At 42.4% G+C, this 27688-nt stretch overlaps 1 protein-coding gene and 1 long non-coding RNA gene across 8 annotated transcripts; one reads left to right on the forward strand and one right to left on the reverse strand.

The window, feature by feature from the left end:
- Nucleotides 1–665: 665 nt before the first annotated feature.
- On the forward strand, nt 666–23700 carry LOC134212744 (serine protease persephone-like). 6 transcript variants are annotated; one of them, XM_062690874.1, is made up of 6 exons: nt 666–1156; nt 1253–1518; nt 22432–22609; nt 22693–23011; nt 23069–23246; nt 23310–23700. In XM_062690874.1, exons 2-6 carry the CDS (start codon nt 1395–1397, stop codon nt 23675–23677), a joined length of 1167 nt encoding a protein of 388 aa, XP_062546858.1. In that variant the 5' UTR covers nt 666–1156; nt 1253–1394; the 3' UTR covers nt 23678–23700. The 6 variants fall into 6 exon arrangements, with proteins under 6 accessions (XP_062546858.1, XP_062546868.1, XP_062546878.1 ...); XM_062690884.1 differs by having other exon boundaries at nt 1266–1518; XM_062690894.1 differs by having other exon boundaries at nt 666–1146.
- Nucleotides 12042–12701, reverse strand: LOC134212739 (uncharacterized). 2 transcript variants are annotated; one of them, XR_009979337.1, is made up of 4 exons: nt 12452–12701; nt 12323–12393; nt 12197–12269; nt 12042–12140 (listed from the first exon to the last, which is right to left on the reverse strand). It is a non-coding gene; the product is annotated as an uncharacterized LOC134212739 (long non-coding RNA). The 2 variants fall into 2 exon arrangements; XR_009979338.1 differs by having other exon boundaries at nt 12072–12269.
- Nucleotides 23701–27688: the final 3988 nt, after the last annotated feature.

Consider the following 27688-nt stretch of genomic DNA (forward strand, 5'->3'; position numbering starts at 1 on the left):
AACTGATTGAAATTATTGTCTAATTTCAGACATAATTAGTTAACTTGTAGTTCTGCGAAAACTTATTATCTGATCCCGACTCCAGATTTAGCACAGTTAAGTTCAATATTGGAACTTCAAATTCGTCTACAAGCGTGGACACTTTCGTTGATGCGTTTACCTCAACAAAATCAAATAATAAACGATACGAACGAATAGAATCCGCGCGAAGGTTTAAATCGTCCAACAAGAATTTGGGAATTATTCTTAAACCCAGACGTAAAGTTTTACGATTTCGCAGATTTAACATACATATGTATAAGGGTCAACTTGTAACAATAGTTAGTCTCTACATTTGCATGTTTACACATGTTGCTCTATTGAAAATGGTTATTATAAGGGTCAGTGTACTTGAGAATAAATTGTCGACGAAATAGCCTTCTGCCGAAATAGTCTCTCTCCCTATTAACGTAAACATTGTCACACTAACGGGGATTCACAACCACCCACGCTTCGAGAGCATCGTTGCATTCAATTCCATGTCGCGTTCTGTCTGCACTCAATTTGTTCTCTCCCATAACAACGTCGATCGCACGATATCGCGCCCATATCGTTTATCTTAATTATGGGATAAAATGGGATAGAATGGATTACACCTGTGAGAATGATCGCCCAATCATCAGTCTCGTTCAAAAACGCGAACCGTGAGCATCGTTCGCTCTCGTTGCTGCAGCAACCACCAAGGCGCTGATTGGTTGAATTCAGCCCAAACGAAATTGCGCGCGCGCGTGACTAAATCTGTGAACGCGACCCACCAGTTTGGACTGCTAACGGAAGAGTGTATTCAAGCAACGTCTGAGACATTGTTTCCAATTTCATTGAGGTGGAAATTGTTCAAAAACCAGAAGTTACATTCATCAATTGGGGGGCCGCAGTGTTTGCTTTCGTTGCTATGAGTAGTCTCGTAGAGCATCGATCTACGCAAACCGGTTCTCGATCTTGCATGTCTATCAAACAAGAAAAGTGACGCCTGAATTCTGTTATCGATCGTGAGACATCGTTTGCATTCGACAATAAATCAAACGATGCCGGTGACGACGCCACGTCTTTGCACTCCCGCGCACGACTGTTACAACCGCCGCACAGTGGATCCGTAATCGGAAAAAGGTGTTACCTGGTAATTTATCACGAGCTGTTGCCAATTACTGATATTGTTGAAACTTAAAACTCACTTCGTTCGAATTTCGATCCACTGTGTGCCGTGGTTGTGCAGTATGCGTGTGTAGTTCCGGTTTAGACAAATTAGGGTGAATCAAATTCAAAGCAATTCAAGTGTAGTGCTCAGCAGTGGTAGACCAGCACGAGTGTTAAGTTGCGAGACTAATTGAAAAAGCGATTGAATACACCTGCTCGGCATGTGGACCGTTGAGATGCTGGCAATCGAGACCATTGTCATCGTCGGTGTTGCGCTGTACTCCTGGCTGTTTGTTTGCGCCCAAGCGTTCGACAATTTCCATTATCTGAACAAGCAACGGTATGGTAGGTTTCATGTGTTTTTGTTAATCAAGGTGATTACCTTACCAAGAATTAAAACTAGACGGGATCGAACTTCGAGACTGCGTCATGAATGGAATTTAATTACATGTTTATATTCTGAGTCACCTTGCGATGAATGAACGATATTTACAGAAGAGGGAAGTAATTGCACTTGCAACGCTACGGGAGGATAATGAACTCATCTGAGTCGTGGTGTGGTAAAAAAAAATATGAGTGAGCGCTTTAAAGACAGTGATGCCCTGCTACTGGCATGATGCTATTGATTTTTTTATATTCTTATTCAAAATAAATAGTTACAGCATTCCATTTGATGATTGTCATGAAATGTAGTCACACGGAATATTTACATAGCAATAAACACGTGCGATTTTGTATTGATATCATATAATTTGTTATTTGAATCTCCAGTTAGCCTAATAAGCAATTTTCGGTGGATTACTAACCCGTAAATGGGGAACTATAGGTTTTCGGTGGAACCCAATTTTTTTTAGAGGGGGCAGATTTGTAGTCCATTGTAGTCCTTGTATTGTTCATAAGGCTTGTTGTCAACATAAAGGTGGCGAGTAACGTCTTTCTACTGCATACTGATTTTCTCCCGCCCACAACTCATTGACTCGAAGTATGAATATTATTGAACGCAAATCTATATAGAACTCGCATTGAACAGGGGTTCAGCCAATTGAATGATCTTATTTTTTGCTACCCAACTTTGTCATGCTATTCGCTCCCTGAAACACCTTTAACATCAAAACATTACAGATTGACTAGTGATTCGTTTGTTAATTTATGCAAAAAAAATCCGACAAAAGATGGGTTCTGAGGGTTTGTCGCTTATGGTTTTGTTGAAGTCATTTGCAATACAGTCCCTTCCCGATTTTGGCAACACGACCGGCTTTAATGTTGCCAAAATGTGGATGTTGCCAAAAAGGGGAAAAAAATTTCGTACAAAATTTCAATTTTTTTTTGTTTGCATGATTGAAGCTTAATACTTAGAAAATGTACAACAAAGTATATGGAGTGTGTTTAAGTGATGCACGTGCATCATAATTAACATTTTATGACATATTATTCATAACTCGGTGATTGTAATTCAAACAAAATTGAAACAAATTCAAGAATGGTAATCAAACGATAATAGCCAATTTCATAATACAAATTGAATAATAAATAATATTTGAAATTAAAAATAGCGTCGGCCACGTCCTTATAAAAAAATGTGGTGATAAAAAAAAGTTTCTATTGTATGCAACGTGGCAGGAAAGCGTACGTATTTTGGACTTCAAAAAACACTCCGAACGAATAGAGTTCGCCGTCGTACTCACCATCCCTATTGAACCGGTGACGGTAGTCCTCCTTGGACACGAGATCTGGACAATGCTTGTGGAGGACCAACGCGCACTTGGAATAAAAATGGTTCTCTATAGCGATCCGACAGGCACAAGAAGGCGATCAAGGTGGATCGATCAGGTGGAAGACGATTTACGGACCTCCCGTAGACTGCAGTACAGCAGTGGACGGAGACGACTGTTATGTACCTCTCGGGCCTAAGACTGAGTAAATAATAAAACCACATATGACGCATCACTCGCCTATCGAAGCAGCTAGAATTACACCAGCGATCTCATGGAAAATTCACAGGAGGTACTCCACTTCTGATACTTCGACATCACAAACAGAACATTCGAGAGTAGGCATTGGAAGTGTGATCTAGCATTGATCTATTGGAATCGTAGCATATAGCCAATGAGTGAACTGTCTCGCTCAAATGGATGCCAAATAACGAGTAGGAGCAATTGTTGCTGTGATAAACAATGAGCAACACCGTCTAACAAGCCAAGTCATGGTGAGGTAAGCAACGATTTTTGCATTAGTACCCCGCTTTCTTGAATGGCTTCTTCTAATAGCGCACCGTAACGACGCTCATTGTTGTGTTACCAAGCTTCACTTAATAGACTTCCATTGGTGAGCGTTGAAGATCAATAAACGGTGAATAATCGAACGTCCAATTTCAAAGATTTTAGGAAGCTCATAACTTGCCCCGCGGCAGTGCATCAAGTTGGCTTAGATTAACCCGAATTTTTTCTCGTGATCTGATTTTTTCCAATGTCTGCTCGAGAGCCTTACGGTTACATGTTACCAAACTCTTACCATTACTGTTGAACTGTTGGCAAACATGCTGGAATCAAAAGGCTCGTTATGCAATTGACACATCAGGAAACTGGAAAAGCTAACTGTTTTCTAATATTAATCGCTAGACACATTTGCATGAATTTTAAACAATAAGACTCTTTAAAATAAATTGTTGCTTTTAATCTGTACGGGAATGCAGCAGAAAGACGAATAAAATGATAAAATGACCGTTTCTCGGCTGATATCAGAAAAGAGGCGCATAATGAGCAAAACTGCTTGATGGCTATATAGCGCATTTAGAAAATCGAATGTGCTAATCACTAGCAATTAAACCTACAGGGGTTTACTTGCTCCTGGATAACTCATGCAGTATCGGTTGCATTGTGATGTAAACAACGGGCTTCGCCTAATAAATGTTGTACTATGTACAACGGTGTGAGTCAGCTTGTCGACGACAAAATCAGTGAGAATGCAAAAAATACGACACTCTACGGTGGGCTGGTTATATTAGGGTAGTGTGAATAGGGACATCGAAAACGAGCAGAAATGTTTCAATACAAATTGTTTGCAATGAGCGGTGATACAGCGGTGACTGGTGATTCATTATTTCAGTGAAAGTGCCCACTATTCGTACAGAGCCCATAATACGCATTTAAAACTTAATGATATTCACTTTTGGTTTTGTTTATCCATACATATCACATACATCCATCACTACATATTTATTAAAAGGTTTTAGCACTAAAAAGTAATAAAAAAAACATTTTCGAGATTGTTGCAAAAATCGGGAAGAAAATGTTGCCAAATACGGTGTTGCCAAAATCGAGGTAGACAAAAACGGGTGTTGCCAAAATCGGGATGGGACTGTATGTCTTTCGGGGTTCAACCTGGAATATCCGATAATCAGATATATTTATGCTTCAATATTTTTTTCTCTAAGGAACAGGAACGGGAAAACACACAATGAACAGTATGGAAGATGTGATCTTGAAAATGCTAATCATCATGGAGAATAATAAAACCTCAGAATAAAACAGGCTCGGAATTCTGAGAAAGTGTTCTGGAACTTTCAAGGTTGAATCACTCCGAATCCACAGATTCTGCAAAAATTCCATTCAATTAAGAAGGTGTTCAATGTCAATGGCGTAGCCATGGGTGGTTTAAGGGTACAAAACCCCTATCCTAGGCTTACCATAAATTCGCAATCAAATATTCAGGAGTAAATGGAATAGTAATGGTCTTGAAAGCAAACAATGAAAATAAATAGTCAGACCGCATTGTACTCTTGTGCTGTGCAGTTCTATTTTCTCTTTGCTAAAGGAAGTTTTTAATACTATCCAAACCTTTTTGAATTATAACAATACTTCTTAGTGCTATTTGGACCTGAATGTACAGGGCTTCAAGACGGAAAAATAGAAGGAAGCTGAAGACTTCAGATATTCCTTCTCATTATGAAATTGCAAAAAATTCTCCTATCGAACTGAGCAATCCAAAGAAAACAAGTAGGTGAAGGCTTCTGCTATCTGTTGGTGTTGTTCGTTTGCGTGGGAGTGCTATCAGATTCGTCAAATCGACGTTCTAATCTTTGTTTACAAAAGCAGATGAGTCGTTTTGAAAATTTGATATTGAAATGAGCTTGTTGCGAATGCAACTAAGAAAGCGTTTTTCCGTAGTTTTAATCAATTTATTTGACGGATCGATTAAAAATTTCCTGTAGAACATGATCGATTATTATTTCTAATATACAGTTTGACTGTGTGTACTTACGTTTGTAAGCTTCCTACTTTTTCGTGTTGGCTAATCTGATCATCCGTAATATAATGGGATATATTTCTAATAACTGATATGGTAATTCAATTAGTTGTTTTCTAATATTATTGCCAATATTATTACCTGATGTCTTGACTGGTACAATTCGATATGAGTTATTGTTATTAGCGTTCGACTTCTGCACACAGGCTAACCTGTAATTCATTGAGATCTAGTTCATGTATACTTCAAAGCAAAATTACTGATACATACCACTGCGGTATGCACCGACAATGTTAATCCGTTTTGTAATCGGTATAAACTTAGTACACGCTTCTTAATTTAATAATAACTAATAGATTTACGTTGCTATATTGTGAACTGATCTTTCATCTGATACATTGAGCATTAGACACAGCACCTGTTGACGAAGTATCGCAAGTGACACTTCAATCAACCGTCATCGCCACGTCATCTGGAGCTTGTTGTCGAAGATGTGCGTTCAGCGCAGCTTTTTCGTAGGTGCCGTGTTACGCAAAGGGCGTAAACAACAGTCCCCCCCAGTGGTCGTACCTTGGTCCGGCTTTCTTCCGTACACACCTACGCCTAGAACAGCTGTCTTCACAGCAAGCCTATCGAAGAATCCATTGGGGGTCTGTACAACGGCAGAGCGAACTTGACCGTCTTTCGAAGTCTTCACTGATACTATCCGTCCTTTTGGCCAGTTGTTCCGTGGTAGTTCAGGATCAACTACGATGACAACATCGCCAACTGCGATCGGCTTTACAGGGTAAAACCATTTCGTACGACGAGTAATGGTAGGCAAGTACTCTGCTACCCATCGTTGCCAGAAACGATTCGCCAACGCATCTGATGATTTCCACGCTTGTTGAAGAGCCAATGGACAATTTGTGTACGGCACTAGTGGTTTTGAACCATTCGACGATCCCACCAGGAAGTGGTTTGGAGTTAGTGCCGGCGATGAGTAGTCGTCCACAGGTACATGTGTCAGCGGTCGACTATTTATAATATTTTCCACCTGTATCAAGTAACTTCGTAGCACCTCTTCTGTAGTCACTCGTTGAGGTTTTACGATCGTCAGGACTTTTTCACCGACTGAATAAGGCGTTCCCAACATCCACCCATGTGTGGAGACGCCGGTGGATTGAAACGCCAGGAAGTTGTTGATGTAGTAAATTCAGTCGCAAGCATATCCTGGTCTACTCTCGACATCGCTGACTTAAATTCCTTTTCCGCTCCCACAAAATTAGTTCCGCGATCACTTCTGATCTCTACCGGAGTCCCACGACGTGCAAAACAATTCCTCAGCGCTATTATACACGAACTGGTATTCAACGATGTAGCTAGTTCGATATGTATCGCTCTGGTTGTCAAACATGTGACGATTACACCCCAACGTTTTTCGTGATGGCGTCCAACGAGGACGAGGATAGGACCGAAGTAGTCTACGCCGACGTATGAAAACGGGCGTACAAATGCGGCTACTCGTGCTTTTGGAAGAGATCCCATCGATGGAGGAGCTGGTTTCGCACCAAGAAGTTTACAGACTTGGCAATTCCGACTCACCTGATCGCAAACCCTTCGCACCCGTGAAATACTGTATTGCCTTCGGACTTCATTCACGCAGGTTTCGCGACTTTGATGATGATACTGATTATGTATGTTTGCAACTATAACATGTGTCGTTCGGTGCTCCGGAGGAACGATTGGATATTGGTCACTCTCATCTATAAAATCACACTCGCCTAAACGGCTGTCGCTTCGCATGATGCCGCGATCATCAAAGAAAGGGTTGAGCTTGTATAATCGATCCTTCTTGCTGAGACAGCGATCAGCGGCCAGAATTTTTGCCATCTCATCGCTAAACACGTCTTCCTGAGCTCGCTTGATTTGATATGTCTCCGCTAGAGAAAGCTCATAAGTCGTAAGGGGTCCATTGATCACTGGTTGCTTGTTTTGTTTCCGCTTGATATTTTCGACGAAACGACGAACAAATGATGTCACGCGAATCAATCGTTGCCAACAAGAGTAATTTTCTGGTTGTAGGATTCGAGATTTGCATTCGGTATGGTGGAGCACGTTAGAACGAATCTCAGCGGATGTTTCTATGTCGTTTATTGTTGATTGTGGCCACTCATTCTTAGGCTTCCACAAGAAAGATGGTCCGGTATACCAACGGCTGGTTGGCTTGAGGTCTGGTCTAAGTTTCCATTTAGTGCCGTCGTCAGCTACGTTGTGCTTAGTGCCCAGCCACCTCCACTCGGTTATGTTTGTTGTCTCCAATATTTCGCCAACGCGGAAAGCCACAAATTGCGAATAGCGACGATGATCAGACTGCAGCCAACACATGACGTCTCGCGCATCCGTCCAGAAGTATCGACGACCGATTCTAATAGAGTGTCCTTCCTCAATACTTCGCGCCAAGCGTGATCCTACGACGGCCGCTTGCAACTCCAAGCGAGGGATCGAGACGAATTTAATAGGCGCTACTCTGGTCTTACTTCCGATTAGTGTGCAGTGGACGAAATCCCGTACTTCGAAGCGAAAATACGCGACAGCCGCGAAACCATTTTCGCTGGCATCCACGAAAGTATGTAGTTCCACGTTAGCGGCCGTTATTCCCGCTTTATGTCGAAAATAGCAGCGGGGTATTTCAACACTCTGCATTTCGGGTAATATGCGAAGCCAATTTAACCACTTTTCCAGATGTTTCTTCTCGATTTTTTCGTCCCAACCGGTCTTGGATCTCCAAATCTCCTGCAACAGTACTTTCAGGTACATCAGATAATGCGCAATCAGCCCCAAAGGATCAAAATCGCCATTAGTGTACGGAGGATATCGCGTTTGGTAGGATACTTAACACCAGATAGAAGTTCTTTATTGCGATCCGTACAAAGTTTGTAACGGAATACGTCAGACGTGGTATCCCACCACATACCGAGAACCTTTTCCATTGCGAGTTCGGCGTTCATCTCCAACGATTTTCCGGGCTTAGGGTTTGCTTCTAGAGCCTCGACAACTACTGATGAGTTTGAAACCCAGTTTCTCATGTGAAATCCACCCTGGCTGTGAATGTACCGCACATCGTGAGCTAACTGAATCGCCTGCTCTTCGGTGTCGACGCTGGTCAACATATCGTCAACATAGTGTCGACGGCAGATAGCATCAACGGCTGTAGGGTATGCGTCCTCAAACCGAGAAGCATTCTTATTCAGAACATACAATGCCGTACTGGGCGAACAGGTGGCGCCAAATGTTACGACCTGCATCACATAGTCACATGGCTCAGTAGTATACTCGTTAGCACACCATAGAATTCGCTGACTGTCCTCATCTTCTGACCGTATCCGCATCTGGTGAAACATCTCAGCAACGTCACCTCCTAGACCTATCAACCGCTCCCGGAACTTGTATAATACCGGTGGTAGAGCGTTCAACTGGTCCGGTCCCTTCATCAGCACGGAGTTCAGAGAAACTCCCCTAAAGGAAACAGCGGCATCGAAAACTATCCGGATCTTACCAGGCTTGTTGGGGTTAAATACAGGGAATATTGGCAAATACCATGTACGTTCTCCGACCTTTTGACTTTCCTCCGGTGACAACTTGCGCATATAACCTTTTGCGACATATTCGGCCATCTTCGCTCTCATTGTTTTGGATAATTCAGGTTCTCGTTCCATTCTTTTAATCAGACAGTTATACCGTTTCATTGCCATGGATCGATTATTAGGCAGCTGCACATTGTCATACCTCCATAATAGACCCACTTCGTAACGACCATCTTTGAATGATGTGTCTTTACTAAGTTTCGCTAAGGCTCGTTCATCTTCTTTAGAAAGGATTTGGTCTCGTGGTGCATTGATTCCAAGACTATCGAGTGCGAAATAATTTTTCACTACTTCGTGCATTTTCTCATCAGATTCCCTAGAATGCATGCAAATGTGGAAGCTGTGTGTAGTGGAACTAGTTTCTTGACAATCAACCGACGGATACGTTCCATAAACTGTCCAACCTAACCGTGTTTTTACTGCTACAGGCTCATCCAACTTCCCTTCGCGTCCATCTAGAGCGTGTATAATCCTTGCATTGCTTACACCTATCAATATCTTCGGCCGAACATTGTTGTAGGTGTCTATTGGTAGTCCTTTAAGATGCATATACCTGTCAGAGAGTTCACTTACTGGTAGTGACTGGGAGGAAGCATTAATTTCTTCACCGTGTAAACCTCTGTTAACTTGTGTTGACTACTCCCAGAGAGCACGCCCGAAATGTTTAACGTAACTATCCTGGCATCCTTCTCATACCGGCAAGTATCCGCTGTCCACCGTAAACACAGCGGATATTTCTCTCCATCCAGCTTCAATTGATTTGCCAGATCCTCTTCCATCAGCGTCAAAGATGATCCACTATCAAGGAAGGCATGTGTTCGCAGCTCGATTCCGTTATTGTAAAGGATGATAGGGATATACTGGAACAGTACTGCCTTGTTTCCTCCACGATGCGTATTGCATGGCTCGGCATCAGGTATCTCTTCTGCATCAACTTGCCTTGGAAATCTGGTTTGATGGCTTGAACCTGGCAGAGGGGCTTCTAGCGAGTCCTCGCGTCGTTATGTAACAGGCGATGGTGCTTGTATTGACACCCGTTTTCCACACGATTTGGCTGCTTTGCATGGACCTCGGTGGTTTCTAGGCAGCTTCGACAAAGTTTTAACTCCCGAAGTGTATCCCAACGAGCAGAAAGAGTGAATGAAATAAACCGCTTGCATTTATCCACAGTAGCACAACTTCCCTCGCAGATGACGCACCCGGTGTTCACCTCAGCTCGTTGCAGTTGCAGATCGGTTTCGGAGTGGGCGTTTAAAAAACCGTCTTCTTTCCTACAACGTCGATTTTATTATCGACAACCCTGAGAGCTGCTGCATCGTCACTGTGCTTGCTGCTTCTGCTAATTTGTATAACCATTCACTGAGCTCAGACAATGTTACGAGTTGAAGAGACTGTCGGTGAGTTGCCCAGTTCAAGCGAATCATTGGTGGAAGACGTTCAGTTAAACTGTGCAAAAGGGTTAGGTTACATAGCTGCTCTTCTAGATTACAAGCCTTGACTGTGGCCACCATATTACGTACCGCCAAAGCGAAGTCAACTAGCGTTGTAAGACGATCTGCTCTAGGGGCCGGAAGACTGTTAATCTTTTGTAGTAGAGAATGTACAATAATTTCCGGGCGACCGAAAAGCATCTTCAGGGTATCGATGACTTGATTCAGGTTGCTAGGGTGCAATAATTGACACTTTACCGCTTCTAATGCCTTTCCTCGTAAACACTTTTGAAGTCGGACCATGTTCTCTTCCGCTGTGAACCCACAAAGGTGTGTAGTGTTCTCAAATGAGGCGAAAAATAAGGGCCAGTCCTCTGGTTCACCGCTGAAAAGTGGTAGTTCCTTTGGTACAGCGTGGCGTGCGGCCATTTGGCTTCTATTTAGCAGCGTCGTCCCTAACATGTGATCTTCATGGAAGGCCGACGGATAGTATTCTGGACCTGTTGGGTGTAGGTTACCAACTAGTGGTGCAAAGGCAGAAGCTTGCGTTCTTTGGTTGGCGTAAGGTTGGGACGTAGTAGGGACATAAGGGCGATAACTGGATTGAGGTTGAACGGTTGAAGCGATAGGGCGATGGATGGTGTCAGGCTGATGAAACGTTCCAGTATGCGGCTGTTGGTAGGATGACGTCGGCTGAATCATAAAAACATCCGGTGGTTGGCTTCGGACCGCAGGAAGATTCGCAGGAATAGACGAATGTTCTGGATTTACGATTGGAACGAATGGTGAAATATTCCGGTTCCTTGGAGTGGGTGGTGGGGGAACCCGATTGGCACACACTGGCGAGGAATGGTATTCGGGAGCCGAAATATTCACGCTGGGATGTCCGTGATTCATGTTTGTGGGTGTCTCCAGCAACATCTGAAACCTACGTCTCAAATACCGCAGTTCGATGGCTTCCTGCTGTTCCAAAAACTGAATTCGGAGATCGGAAGGCAGCCTACTCATGAGATCGTCTCCTGACACTACATTTCGATTGACGTTCACATCCTCCGAAACCTCAGCGACAGGAGAAAGCAATACATGCGAATGCTGGGCAAACGATGACGCACCATAAGCTCGTGGACGAGGAGTTGGAGTACGGGGAAAAGGCACTGGCGGATTACTTTGCTGGTTGACGGGCAGTTGCGGTGATGGCGAAGGTTGTGCTTCAGAATTTCGAAGACCTGGGGCTGGTGTACGAGAAGACGGTACCGGAGGGATTGTTTGCGAAGACAAATTAGGCATTCGTGGTGACGGCATGGGTGGACGTATAGGTGGCTCACGTGTGGGCGCTGCTGACGGAGTCGATGATGGTGGCAGCTGTGGAGCCGCATTCGTAGATGCTAAGCAATCCGGGCACAACCATGAACGGTTAGCCACGTCCTCGTTGACTCCAACGCAGTTGAAGTGGAACCACTCGTCGCACCGGTCACAGCAAACCATTTCGTTGTCATCCGGCTGATCGCAGAGCAAGCAAGTCTGCAGCATACTCTCTTGGCACCTGATTTTGCCTGGGCATTGTCGACAAATCCAAAACGAAATTTTTAAACTGTTGCGAATGCAACTAAGAAAGCGTTTTTCCGTAGTTTTAATCAATTTATTTGACGGATCGATTAAAAATTTCCTGTAGAACATGATCGATTATTATTTCTAATATACAGTTTGACTGTGTGTACTTACGTTTGTAAGCTTCCTACTTTTTCGTGTTGGCTAATCTGATCATCCGTAATATAATGGGATATATTTCTAATAACTGATATGGTAATTCAATTAGTTGTTTTCTAATATTATTGCCAATATTATTACCTGATGTCTTGACTGGTACAATTCGATATGAGTTATTGTTATTAGCGTTCGACTTCTGCACACAGGCTAACCTGTAATTCATTGAGATCTAGTTCATGTATACTTCAAAGCAAAATTACTGATACATACCACTGCGGTATGCACCGACAATGTTAATCCGTTTTGTAATCGGTATAAACTTAGTACACGCTTCTTAATTTAATAATAACTAATAGATTTACGTTGCTATATTGTGAACTGATCTTTCATCTGATACATTGAGCATTAGACACAGCACCTGTTGACGAAGTATCGCAAGTGACACTTCAATCAACCGTCATCGCCACGTCATCTGGAGCTTGTTGTCGAAGATGTGCGTTCAGCGCAGCTTTTTCGTAGGTGCCGTGTTACGCAAAGGGCGTAAACAACAGAGCTTGTTTCTCTTTTCTGGGAAAGATTCCTGTGTGTCAGTGAAATTGCCCTTGGTGTTACAGCTCTCTACATCTCGATGTTCTATATCTCGATATCTCTCCCTATGTCGATGGTTTCCTCAGTCCCTTCAAGCTACATACATTTAGGCTTCCTATATCTCGATAACCTCCCTATCTCGATATCTCTCTATTCCGATGGGTTCTGATCATATTTTGTTCAAGATTCACTCTCCTTTTGTCGATATGTTCAAATTTTTAGGCTACTAGACCATCTTTGGATAATAACAAACACATCAACAACAGGAAACGACATTTGTTTTGTTGTCGTTTTTCATAGCAACGGTCTTTTTTGGATCTAGTATTCTGTCCAATTTCCCTTCCATTCCTCGATCTCTCCCGATCTCTCTCGATGGTCCCTTCAATATTGAGATGTGGAGAGGCGACTGTTATTATGAAAAGGCAATCTATTTGAAAGCATCAAAGTAAGCTTGATATGAACAACGCCGGAGAGCAGACATGTCCTACACAGTTGGCAAAAAATCTGCTCTTTTATTTTTCACAATGTTTAACCCGTTTCGGCCCGGGCTACGATTTCAAATTGTAAAATCCACCCTTCTCTTGTTTTTCGACCGATTTGCATGAAATTTGGAGGAAAGATGCATTAAACCCTATATTTTTGTTTAGGTGTTTTTTGATTTGGTGATTGGGTTCTTGGGTACGGTTTTATCGAGGGGGTCCCCTGGGTCAAATGGGGTCAAAAATAGGTCAACTTCCTTTTAATCGTAGATTACTAGTAGTAAATGCTCTCAATAATTCTGCAATCGTTTTGATTCATCATTTTGCAATAGGAGGAATGGAAACTGCACGATTGGACCCCCAAATTCCGGTTACAGATGTTCCGGGAACCTGGTTCCCCCAGGGAAGTGGTCACTTTTTGAGATGTTCTGAATCCCAGCTTGCGACACATCAAACTTCATGATTTTGCAACACAAATATAATAGAAGACATTCGCAGAGCATCTGTGCACATTAGCCACTTCCGGAGGTTCCCTGGGAACCTGGTGCCCCAAGGGAAGTGGTCACTTTTTGATTGATTCTGAAACCCAGCTTGCGACACATCAAACTTCATGATTTTGCAACGCAAATACAATAGGAGACATTTGCAGAACTTTTGAGCGCATTGGCCACTTCCGGAGGTTCCCTGGGAACCTGGTGCCCTCAGGGAAGTGGTCACTTTCTGATTGAGTCTGAAACCCAGCTTGCGACACATCGAACTTCATGATTTTGCAACGCAAATACAATAGGAGACATTCACAGAACTTCTGAGCACATTAGCCACTTCCGGAGGTTCCCTGGGAACCTGGTGCCCCAAGGGAAGTGGTCACTTTTTGAGTGGTTCTGAAACCCAGCTTGCGACACATCAAACTTCATGATTTTGCAACACAAATACAATAGAAGACATTTGCAGAGCATCTGTGCACATTAACCACTTCCGGAGGTTCCCTGGAAACCTAAAGCCCTCAGGAAAGTGATCACTTTTTGATTAATTCTGAAACCCAGCTTGCGACTCATCGAACTTCATGATTTTGCAACGCAAATTCAATAGGAGACATTTGCAGAACTTCTGAGCGCATTGGCCACTTTATCAGGTTCCCTGGGAACCTGGTGCCCTCAGGGAAGTGGTCACTTTGTAAGTGGTTCTGAAAACCAGCTTTCGACACATCGAACTCCATGGTTTTGCAACGCAAGTACAATAGAAGACATTTGCAAAACATCTGACCACACTGGCCACTTCCGGAAGTTCTCTGGGAACCTGGTGCCCTCAGGGAAAAGGTCACTTTCTGATTGATTCCTAAGCCCAGCTTGCGACACCTCGAACTTCATGATTTAGCAACGCAAATACAATAGGAGACATTTGCAGAACATCTGACCACATTGGCCACTTCTGGAGGTTCCCTGGGAACCTAAAGCCCTCAGGAAAGTGATCACTTTTTGATTGATTCTAAAACCCAGCTTGCGACACATCGAACTTCATGATTTTGCAACGCAAATACAATAGGAGACATTTGCAGAACTTCTGAGCGCATTGGCCACTTTATCAGGTTCCCTGGGAACCTGGTGCCCTCAGGGAAGTGGTCACTTTGTAAGTGGTTCTGAAAACCAGCTTTCGACACATCGAACTCCATGGTTTTGCAACGCAAGTACAATAGAAGACATTTGCAGAACATCAGATCACGTTGGCCACTTCCGGAGGTTCCCTGGGAACCTGGTGCCCCAAGGGAAGTGGTCACTTTTTGAGTGGTTCTGAAACCCAGCTTGCGACACATCAAACTTCATGATTTTGCAACACAAATACAATAGAAGACATTTGCAGAGCATCTGTGCACATTAGCCACTTCCGGAGGTTCCCTGGGAACCTGAAGCCCTCAGGAAAGTGATCACTTTTTGATTGATTCTGAAACCCAGCTTGCGACACATCGAACTTCATGATTTTGCAACGCAAATACAATAGGAGACATTTGCAGAACTTCTGAGCGCATTGGCCACTTTATCAGGTTCCCTGGGAACCTGGTGCCCTCAGGGAAGTGGTCACTTTGTAAGTGGTTCTGAAAACCAGCTTTCGACACATCGAACTCCATGGTTTTGCAACGCAAGTACAATAGAAGACATTTGCAGAACATCAGATCACGTTGGCCACTTCCGGAGGTTCCCTGGGAACCTGGTGCCCCAAGGGAAGTGGTCACTTTTTGATTGATTCTGAAACCCAGCTTGCGACACATCAAACTTCATGATTTTGCAACGCAAATGCAATAGGAGACATTTGCAAAACATCTGACCACATTGGCCACTTCCGGAAGTTCCCTGGGAACCTGGTGCCCTCAGGGAAAAGGTCACTTTCTGATTGATTCCTAAGCCCAGCTTGCGACACCTCGAACTTCATGATTTAGCAACGCAAATACAATAGAAGACATTTGCAGAACATCTGACCACATTGGCCACTTCTGGAGGTTCCCTGGGAACCTGAAGCCCTCAGGAAAGTGATCACTTTTTGATTGATTCTAAAACCCAGCTTGCGACACATCGAACTTCATGATTTTGCAACGCAAATACAATAGGAGACATTTGCAGAACTTCTGAACGCATTGGCCACTTTATCAGGTTCCCTGGGAACCTGGTGCCCTCAGGGAAGTGGTCACTTTGTAAGTGGTTCTGAAAACCAGCTTTCGACACATCGAACTCCATGGTTTTGCAACGCAAGTACAATAGAAGACATTTGCAGAACATCAAATCACGTTGGCCACTTCCGGAGGTTCCCTGGGAACCTGGTGCCCTCAGGGAAGTGGTCACTTTCTGATTGAGTCTGAAACCCAGCTTGCGACACATCGAACTTCATGATTTTTCAACGCAAATAAAATAGGAGACATTCACAGAACTTCTGAGCACATTCCACACTTCCGGAGGTTCCCTGGGAACCTGGTGCCCCAAGGGAAGTGGTCACTTTTTGAGTGGTTCTGAAACCCAGCTTGCGACACCTCGAACTTCATGATTTTGCAACGCAAATACAATAGGAGACATTTGCAGAACTTCTGAACGCATTGGCCACTTTATCAGGTTCCCTGGGAAACTGGTGCCCTCAGGGAAGTGGTCACTTTGTAAGTGGTTCTGAAAACCAGCTTTCGACACATCGAACTCCATGGTTTTGCAACGCAAGTACAATAAAGACATTTGCAGAACATCAGATCACGTTGGCCACTTCCGGAGGTTCCCTGGGAACCTGGTGCCCCAAGGGAAGTGGTCACTTTTTGAGTGGTTCTGAAACCCAGCTTGCGACACATCGAACTTCATGATTTTGCAACGCAAATACAATAGGAGACATTTGCAGAACTTCTGAGCGCATTGGCCACTTCCGGAGGTTCCCTGGGAACCTGGTGCCCTCAGGGAAGTGGTCACTTTTTGATTGATTCTGAAACCCAGCTTGCGACCCATCGAACTTCATGATTTTTCAACGCAAATAAAATAGGAGACATTCACAGAACTTCTGAGCACATTCCACACTTCCGGAGGTTCCCTGGGAACCTGGTGCCCCAAGGGAAGTGGTCACTTTTTGAGTGGTTCTGAAACCCAGCTTGCGACACCTCGAACTTCATGATTTTGCAACGCAAATACAATAGAAGACATTTGCAGAACATCTGACCACATTGGTCACTCCCGAAGGTTCCCTGGGAACCTGAAGCCTTCAGGGAAGTGGTCATTTTTTGATTGATTCTGAAACCCAGCTTGCGACACATTGAACTTCATGATTTTGCAACGCAAATACAATAGGAGACATTTGCAGAACATCTGACCACATTGGCCACTTCGGGAGGTTCCCTGGGAACCTGGTGCCCTCAGGGAAGTGGTCACTTTGTAAGTAGTTCTGAAAACCAGCTTTCGACACATCGAACTCCATGGTTTTGCAACGCAAGTACAATAGAAGACATTTGCAGAACATCAGATCACATTGGCCACTTCCGGAGGTTCCTGGGAATCTGGTGCCCCAGGGAAGTGGTCACTTTTTGATTGATTCTGAAACCCAGCTTGCGACACATCAAACTTCATGATTTTGCAACGCAAATACAATAGAAGACATTTGCAAAACATCTGACCACATTGGGAAGTTCCCTGGGAACCTGGTGCCCTCAGGGAAAAGGTCACTTTCTGATTGATTCCTAAACCCAGCTTGCGACACCTCGAACTTCATGATTCAGCAACGCAAATACAATAGAAGACATTTGCAGAACATCTGACCACATTGGCCACTTCCGGAGGTTCCCTGGGAACCTGAAGCCCTCAGGGAAGTGGTCACTTTTTGATTGATTCTGAAACCCAGCTTGCGACACATCGAACTTCATGATTTTGCAACGCAAATACAATAGGAAACATTTGCAAAACTTCTGAGCGCATTGGCCACTTTTGGAGGTTCCCTGGGAACCTGGTGCCCTCAGGGAAGTGGTCACTTTATAAGTGGTTCTGAAAACCAGCTTTCGACACATTGAACTCCATGATTTTGCAACGCAAGCACAATAGAAGACATTTGCAGAACATCTGACCTCATTGGCCACTCCCGGAAGTTCCCTGGGAACCTGATGCCCCAAGGAAAGTGGTCACTTTTTGAGTTGTTCTGAAACCCAGCTTGCGACACATCAAACTTCATGATTTTGCAACACAAATGCAATAGAAGACATTTGCTGAGCATCTGTGCACATTAGCCACTTCCGGAGGGTTCCTGGGAACCTGAAGCCCTCAAGGAAGTGGTCACTTTTTGATTGATTCTGAAACCCAGCTTGCGACACATCGAACTTCATGATTTTGCACCGCAAATGCAATAGGAGACATTTGCAGAACTTCTGAACGCATTGGCCTCTTCCGGAGGTTCCCTGAGAACCTGGTGCCCTCAGGGAAGTGGTCATTTTGTAAGTGGTTCTGAAACCCAGCTTGCGACACATCGAACTCCATGGTTTTGCAACGCAAGTACAATAGAAGACATTTGCAGAACATCAGATCACGTTGGCCACTTCCGGAGGTTCCCTGGGAACCTGATGCCCCAAGGGAAGTGGTCACTTTTTGAGTGGTTCTGAAACCCAGCTTGCGACACATCAAACTTCATGATTTTGCAACACAAATACAATAGAAGACATTTGCAGAACATCTGTGCACATTAGCCACTTCCGGAGATTCCCTGGGAACCTGAAGCCTTCAGGGAAGTGGTCGCTTTTTGATTGTTTCTAAAACCCAGCTTGCGACACATCGAACTTCATGATTTTGCAACGCAAATGCAATAGGAGACATTTGCAGAACTTCTGAGCGCATTGGCCACTTTCGGAGGTTCCCTGGGAACCTGGTGCCCTCAGGGAAGTGGTCACTTTGTAAGTGATTCTGAAACCCAGCTTGCGACACATCGACACACATCATGATTTGAAACGCAAATACAATAGGAGACATTTGCAGAACATCTTTTCACATTGGCTACATCCGAAGGTTCCCTGGGAACCTGATGCCCCAAGGGATGTGGCCACTTTTTGATTGGTTCTGAAACCCAGCTTGCGACACCTCGAACTTCATGATTTTGCAACGCAAATAAAATAGGAGACATTTAAAGAACTTCTGAGCACATTCCACACTTTCGGAGGTTCCCTGGGAACCTGGTTCCCCACCGAAGGGGTCACTTTTTTAACGGTTCTGAAACCCAGCTTGCAACACATCAAACTTCATGATTTTGCAACACAAATACAAAAGAAGACATTTGCAGACCATCTTGGCACACTGGCCACTTCCCGAGGTTCCCTGAGAACCTGAAGCCCTCAGGAAAGTGATCACTTTTTGATTGATTCTGAAACCCAGCTTGCGACACATCAAACTTCATGATTTTGCAACACAAATGCAATAGGAGACATTTGCAAAACATCTGACCACATTGGCCACTTTAGCAGGTTCCCTGGGAACCTGGTGCCCTCAGGGAAGTGGTCACTTTGTAAGTGGTTCTGAAAACCAGCTTTCGACACATCGAACTCCATGGTTTTGCAACGCAAGTACAATAGAAGACATTTGCAGAACATCAGATCACATTGGCCACTTCCGGAGGTTCCCTGGGAACCTGATGCCCCCCTGATGTCACTTTTTGATTGATTCTGAAACCCAGCTTGCGACACATAGAACTTCATGATTTTTCAACGCAAATACAATAGGAGACATTTACAGAACTTCTGAGCGCATTGGCCACTTCTGGAGGTTTCCTGGGAACCTGATGCCCCAAGGGAAGTGGTCACTTTGTAAGTGGTTCTGAAACCCAGCTTGCGACACATCAAACTTCATGATTTTGCAACACAAATACAATGGAAGACATTTGCTCAGCATCTGGGCACATAGTCCACTTCCGAAGGTTCCCTGAGAACATGATGCCCCAAGGAAAGTTCCCACTTTTTGAGTCGATTTGATACCCAGCTTGTGACACATCAAACATCAGTTCACATCGTTTCACAACACATCAAATTTTCTGATTTTGCAATACAAATACAATAGAAGACATTGGCAGAGTATCTGGGCACAATGACCTATTGCGGAGGTTTCCTGCAAACATACTGCATTTCACAACCTTGGGTGGTTATGAAACCCAGTTTGCGACACATCCAACTTGATAATTTTGGTACATAAAGAAGTTGAAGGCATTTGCACATTTGCAGAGAATGTGGGACATTGGGGTCATTCGCTGAAAACATCGCCAAATGATTACCCATTCTCACCCCCTAGACCCATTGTCACCCCCGATGGCGGTATCTAGCAATACATCAAATATCATGGTTTTGTAACACAGATTCAATGAAAGATACTTACGCAGCATCTAGATACATTGGCCACTAATTTTTAAGGGTAAATATGCTATATGATATTTTCCTTAGCCGTGCGATAAGATGCGCGGCTAAAAAGCAAGACCATGTTGAACAAAGCTGGAAAAGATTCCCAGTTCGGTGCAGAAAAGAATGCTCCGAAACACACAGTAGATTATTTGGAGAAAACAAAATCTTTCAGTTTGATGTGTCGCAAGCTGTTTTTCAGAACCAATTAAACGGCCACTTCCCTGGGGTCATAAGGTTCCCAGGGAACCCCCGGAAGTGGCCGATGTGCCCAGATGTTCTGCAAATGTCTTCTATTGTATTTGCGTTGCAAAATCATGGAGTTCGATGTAGAAAGCTTTGTTTCAGAACCACTTATAAAATTACCACTTCCCTGAGGGAACCAGGTTCCCAGGGAACCTCCTGAAGTGGCCAATGCGCTCAGAAGTTCTTTAAATGTCTCCTATTGAATTTGCGTTGCAAAATCATGAAGTTCGATGTGTCACAAGCTGGATTTCAGAATCAATCAAAAAGTGACCACTTCCCTTGGGGCATCAGGTTCCCAGGGAACCTCCGGAAGTAGCCAATGTGATCAGATGTTCTGCAATTGCCTCCTATTGTATTTGTGTTGCTAAATCATGAAGTTCGACGTATCGCAAGCTGGGTTTCAGAACCACTTACAAAGTGACCACTTCCCTGAGGGCACCAGGTTCCCATGGAACCTGATAAAGTGACCAATGCGCTCAGAAGTTCTGCAAATATCTCCTATAATTGTAATCAAGTGTCGGTCTTCCACCGTCATTAGTCGTCTGAGTACACGCGACCGCTTACGAAAGGCAATCAAACTCATCAAATGCTTTAGCCAAGCAAGCCTATGGCACAGCAGAGTGCGATTGATTCGCATTCTATACCATCCCGCCCAGCCAGTTGCTGGGGGGCATGGAGTACGATCCTCTCGTTTAATAAACAATGTGCACTCGCTTGACTGTGGATATACAACAGTAAAGCACATGTGGAGATTGGACAAATCAAGCATCCGAAAGATATTCAATTTGCAAAAAAGAGAGCTAACCGCGGTGAAGGTTGGTACTCGGATTCTGATGGCTTTTCCGCAAACGTGACCTTTAAGTGGTCTTGTTGTGTAGGGGTTATCACGCCTATCTAGAGAGTAGGAGGTTGAGTCAAGTCCCTCCAAGACACGTGGATTCTTTTTCGCAAATTTCATATCAATTTGTCCATTTCGAAACATATGCTGTGCATATGCACAGCCAAGATATTTAACAAAAAAATGGTTTTCGTACGGCCGAGTTGCCGAATAATATGCAATTAATTCTAAAAGTTGTTGTTCGCATAGGGCCTACTTCGATCGTTTCGAAGGTAACTTTATATAAATATTAAAACCATTAAAACAGTAAACGACAAATGCTATTTCACTGCAAATCTTTTTATGCATAGTGATTTCCACGGCAAATTACTTCGCATTTTCAAAGAAAAATCCTCCGAATTTGCTAGATAAATAATCCCAAATTTACAGCAGAGAAACTAATTCAAATGTTCCATTAACTGGTGGCCAAACTGCGTGGCTGTAAGTCGCGAGTTGACTGAATCTGCACTCTGGGGCTTTTCGTCTCCGGAAATGCCTTCTAGAGTGTATCTGATCATTTGCAACACCTGTGACCATGACTGGTCATTTTGTGTTAAGTTAGAATAAGTTGGTAGGTTATCATTTTATTGAATTAAATCTGTATGTCAACTTATTGGACCCATACAAAAAAAATGAAAAAAAAACATTAAAATAATAAGAAAAGCTTTGTGTTAAGTGAAGAGCCTGACTACTTACATTGTTAAAAAAATATTGTTTACTCAAAAAATAAATATTAATAAAAGAGATTTAAAAAAAGCTATCCTTTTGAAGCCGAACTAGGCCCATCGATAGCCGGCATTCAGGACGACGAGAAAGATCACGTTTTTGTTCGTTGCCGTTGAGTTGAAACTCATTCGTAACATGCATCACATACGAGTTTGACGCAGTCTTCAACAATCAAATTTAACTATGCAAAAATATGACGAATGAATGGTTGTGTGCCTACTTGAGAAAGTTGTATGGAACTCCCGTCTTCTTAAATGCGTCACGGAAAGTTTTTCCAATTGATAGTACCTGCAAGGGAATATCATAAAACGTTTTGCAGACCATCAATCTCTGATGGATCATGAATTGAGTTTAAAGACAAAGATAAAAAGTAGAGGGGGAATGGTTGAAGTTTGAACCCAAAATATTCTGCCAGGTTGAACCCTTAGACTCTAACTCTGTTTGATTTCTGTTTTCGCAGAAAACGACAGTTGCACATCATTGGATGGCACGTCTGGCGTTTGCTCTCTCCCCAACGAATGTGCATGGCTCGTGCAGAACGTGATCCGCACAAAACGGGTTTCGTACGACGACGTCCCGAAATGTGGCTTCACTCGAGATGACGTTCTGGTTTGCTGCCCCAAGGGGGAATCGAATAGGTGGGAATGAAGATGGCAATAGTTTGCGTCAATTGGCGATGACGTAAATTATTTTCAAAAATAATGTTTTATTTTATTTTTAGGTTCGGCGATCAGGCACTTGGGAAAGCTGGTAAGGCGTGTCAGAACTTACCGCGAGGCACGTCATATATCGCTCAGCACATCATCGAAGGCGTGGAGGCCGAAGACGGAGAAGTTCCATTTATTGCTGCACTGGGATACAGCACTTCGGAAACTGGTCGAAAGTATGCCTGGGGCTGCGGATCAAGCTGGATCGCAAAAAAGTTCCTACTGACGGCAGCTCACTGCGTGAGGGTTGTCCAACGACCGATCATAGCTCGCATGGGTACATTGAACTTAGAGGCTAACGATGATCAGCATTTCCAGGATTCCGAATTGGAGGTACAGGTTGAACAGATGGAGTTGGTTTGAAATTCTTGATTGTTTTGAAATTTACAGAAGTTTTATTCTCATCCAAATTATACGTCCAAAAGCAAATACCACGATATTGCGTTGATTGAGCTTGTAACACCGTTTACGTACGATCAGAACGTCAACAGAATATGTCTTCACATGGACTCACAGGATATGGCATCGACGCTAGTGCTGAGGGCTTCCGGTTGGGGTTTAACTGATAGTGAGTTCTATGATATTCTTATTAACTTTCATGGCAAATTAAAAAAAAGTATTTCGTTTTCAGCTGATAAATCTCGATCGGACGTTCTGCTTCGAGTGGATCTGAATACGGAGCCATTGGACCGGTGTGCGTCCGAATATCGGTCTTTGGTCGGAGATGCGCGTGGAAGCTTATCGTCCGGTGTGATACAACAGCAGTACTGTGCTATTGGCAAGATGCAGCCATCCGGCAAACGTGGAGACTCATGCGTCGGTGACTCGGGAGGTCCTTTATACTATACAGACAATAAAGCTGATCGGTTTTTCCTGGTGGGAATCACCTCATTCGGATTGGGTTGTGGTGCGTCTGCCAGCATTTATACACGAGTAGCATCTTACCTGGACTGGATAGAGCCTATCGTGTGGCCAGATGCGGCCTCCTTGCAAGATTAGATTAATAAAGCAGATGGAAAACCAATGGCGACACAAATGCTTTTTTCTTTGTTTGAAATTTCTTCATTTGAGAAAAGTACTCTTATCACCACTCGCAATGCTATCGGTCATGACGACTCACATTCACTTCAATTTAAAAATAGTTTGATTTGATAAGCTACGTGGACGAGTATTTAACGGGACAGTAGTCTCGGTGCATTCAAGTACAGTAGAGTTTGAATTCTGCTCAGCCGGGTATCATTTGATGTCACTGCATTTTTTTCTGAGCATCCTGAAACTGGCTATTTTTTTTTGCATCTTTGTCGATGGAGCTCAACATCCGAAATCCAGTTGTGAGGCCACCAAGCCCGAATTATAAAACGTAGACATAAATTAAATAATACTTCCAGCTTCTTCGTGATTCCTGCTGATACACACCAAATTTCACTGGCGTATAAAAACACTGATTTCGCTCCAATCAATGTGAATTGCCTATACTTCGGGTATTGGCCACCCGACATGGTCATCAATTTACAATGTTCTGAAAACTCCGATGTGAAAATGTACATAACATGGATGTTTTTGATTTGAAAAATGTATTGAAGGTAACCGTTTTTCTCCGATGGGACTCGAACTCATGATCGTCAGTACGCTAGACTGGTATCTGGCCTTTGCAACTTAGTGGCTACAGGATGCGCCAGAGATTCCAACGTCCGAGATTCGGACGCATAGTCGAAGCACTCACAATCCATTTTCCAAGCCAACGCACACTGGGGAAATCCGATTTCAAATGTGGAAAAAATGATATTTTTTTTTCTTTATTAAAGAGATTTTCAGCCCTAAAATGATAACTTCCTTCACGAACAACTTACAATGCAGTATACGAATATTTGTTATGTTTATACAGCGATTCCACGGGAAAAGAATAGAGTTGAAAAAAAAGTTGCCCAATTTTGCTCAAAATCGCTTGGTATGTTCTTCATCGAAAATAATTAGACCCGTATTTTTTATTTTTTCATTAGGGTGACCATGTTCGATATAGGGTTACCAGAATAATCGCTGTTTTTCGAAATTTTTTATTTTTAAAAAATCATAACTTTTGAACCACTGGATCGATTTGCAATTTTTTAATGGATAGAAAGCATATTACTTCTAGTTCTTACTAAAAATTTTGGTTTGGTGTATTGGTGTACTCAAATTTGCTAAAATGGTCAAAATATTCGTTTTTTAGGATTTTTAAATGTTGGACCACAACGACTATATATTTTTATATTTTTTATGAAAATTCAAATATTTTTACATAACATATCAAAAATTAGAAATGTTCATCGAGCCGTTTTTGAGCTACATTTTTTGAAAATTTCAAGTTTTCTGCCCATACACACATGGAATGAACGTTATTCTCCACTATTTCAAATAGCTCAAATTAAATCAAAAGTATGAAAATGTTATTCAAGAGTGTTTGTTTGGTCTCGTTTATTAGAAGAATTTACGAATCGCAATAGTTGAAAATAATTCAATCGGAATAGTCTGGTGTTGTTATTGATGACTTCATTCTCCAAAATCGGCAAAGCAATATGTCGTTTTTCAAAAAGGTTGGTTTTCAGCAATCCATACAATAGGTTACCTGCTTTGTTTATATGTTTTCAATATTTTTGATGCAGGTAATTTATTGTATTTTTTTTTTGATTATGATTCATCTGTCTCCTTTTCCTTGTTCACTCTACCTAAATGATACCCAAAGGGACTATTTAAAGTGGTCTATAAGATAAAGTATATGTCAGTCAAGAAAATCAGTGAAATTGTCCAGTTGCCTTACTGAAGAAACGTTTAATACAATGAAGCACGAATGCTCAAATTGCCATGTTTGGAGTAATTGTTACAGGAAACTTACTCCTAAACTGTATGATTATGCAGCGGAAAGGAGAATAAAATTGGATAAAAGCTGTTCCTACATTTGTAATACCTGCTATTTCCGACTTTATCGCATTATCAAGAAAGGAAACGAGCCAGCAGCTCCAAGTGCAGTTAATATAGAATGTGAAAATCAAGAACTCACCGTTTCTGAACCATCGAAACTTGATGATCTCGCCGTTGCCGGACCATCAGACACCAATAATGTCGCCGTGGCGGGACCATCTAGAGTGAACAATTTCGCCGCACCAGCAAACATCAATAATGGTGGTTTCGAAATAATCGATCCCAATGCCGCTGGATAATCGGAAATTGACGCTGTTCCTAGTGTTGGTAAGTAGAATAATCTCTTCTTTTTGGTTCATTCAGACATGATTTACGTTATACTAGTTGTACTCGATTATTCAGAAAATTGAAAAACATCAGTTCCGTATAATCTTACCTAATCGACCTAGTAGCTCAATTTGTGAGCAGCGTCATGCAACAAAATAGAATAATCGAATACTACATTATATGAAGAAACATGCCCTAACTATAGTTATTTTTCCATCTTGTTTTCAGAATCTTGTTTTCTTTGGAATCAACGAGTGCTGAATCAAAGCGCTGGGCCCAGAAACCGGAGACGGTCAGGAAATTCTTCAACAAATTAAGGCAAAATTTGATGAAATATCTGACAGAAACGATCGATATAGGATTCTAAATTCTTCCCAAATCCTGGACTGCATACAAAATGATGAAGAATTCGGTGTTTCGCAACGAATCCCAACGTGCAAAGAAATTACAGATTGAAAAAGGTTTTATGAGCACACCGGAGACCAGAGTAAATATGTTGTCTTTGAGGATGATACTCTAATCAGTTAGGGACTTTATAATAGTGACGAGATAAGCAGAGTGTCCTGGGAAAAGGGATTTCGTTATTGAAAATATGGCAGGAGAAGTGTGTACAGCGCAGGTTACTTTTATGTAACCTTCTGAAATTTATTCAATTTTCAAAGAGCAATATTTTACTTTTAAATTGGATTTTCAATGTTTTCCAGCAGCCGCCCAAAAATTGTATTCTAGCTGGTTCAAGTGGAACGCATATGTCTGCGTATGCATTTATCATCAGAATGTTAAATTAATGTTTAAAACCCTAAGGACAAGAAACTTATTCATAACCATTTAAAACGTATCATGACTTGTTTTTTTAAATACTTTGTGAAAATCCTACAAAGAAATGTTGGTTGAAAACCTGTGATCATTGCCGGATGCAGACACTAGAGAATGACCTGATGAATTCTCTTAAGTAGAATTTAAACAATGGAGCCAAACAGATCGTTGTCATTTAAATTCAATGCGAATGGATGCAGAAGAGTATGTGGAAACATTTTAGAAAAATTAAGCGAATTATCTCCGATAATTTTATTGCAGAGCAACAAGGAAACTACTTAAACAACTTAAAATTAATTTGGAAGCAACTGATTGCATTATAATTGCTGACTTCTCTGAAAATTACTCCTTTGTTATTCAGGACGCTATACAAGGTTTTCATTGGGCAAACGCTCAATCAATCCATCCTTTTGCAATATTATAAAGATGAAGCACAAATAAAGTTTAGTTCATAGCAATCGCAGAATTTACTAAAATAACCATGTTGCGTTCGGCTGTTTATAAAAATTGTGGAATTTATTAAAAAAGCTACCTTACCTGAAAAATATTCATTTTTTCTGATGGATCAGGCAATCAATACAAAAATAAGATGACTGCTTTCAAGCTACATGTACAAAGACTTCGGTCTTGAAGCAGAGTGGAACTTTTGCCACTTGCCATGGAAAAGGGCCTTGTGACGCTTTAGGAGGTGTTCTAAAGCGAAACGCTTCAAAAGCAAGTTTACAAGGCCATCATATTACAACTGCGTATGAACTTTACTCCTGTTTCTAAAGTAGATTCCAAAATGTATTACGAGTTTTTCTCCGAAAAGATTACAATGCAATGGAAAAGAAAATAAAGAACCGTTAACTCGTGTAAAACAAATTCACAACTGTTTCATTACTTTAAGCCACAAAATGAAAATTACATTATCGTGAAACGGTTTTCGTTTTCAGATGAAGAAAAGTGTTAAATTGTAAGAATTTTTGT

This window comes from Armigeres subalbatus, chromosome 1, assembly GCF_024139115.2.
Source record: "Armigeres subalbatus isolate Guangzhou_Male chromosome 1, GZ_Asu_2, whole genome shotgun sequence".
In the NCBI taxonomy this organism is placed as follows: domain Eukaryota; kingdom Metazoa; phylum Arthropoda; class Insecta; order Diptera; family Culicidae; genus Armigeres; species Armigeres subalbatus.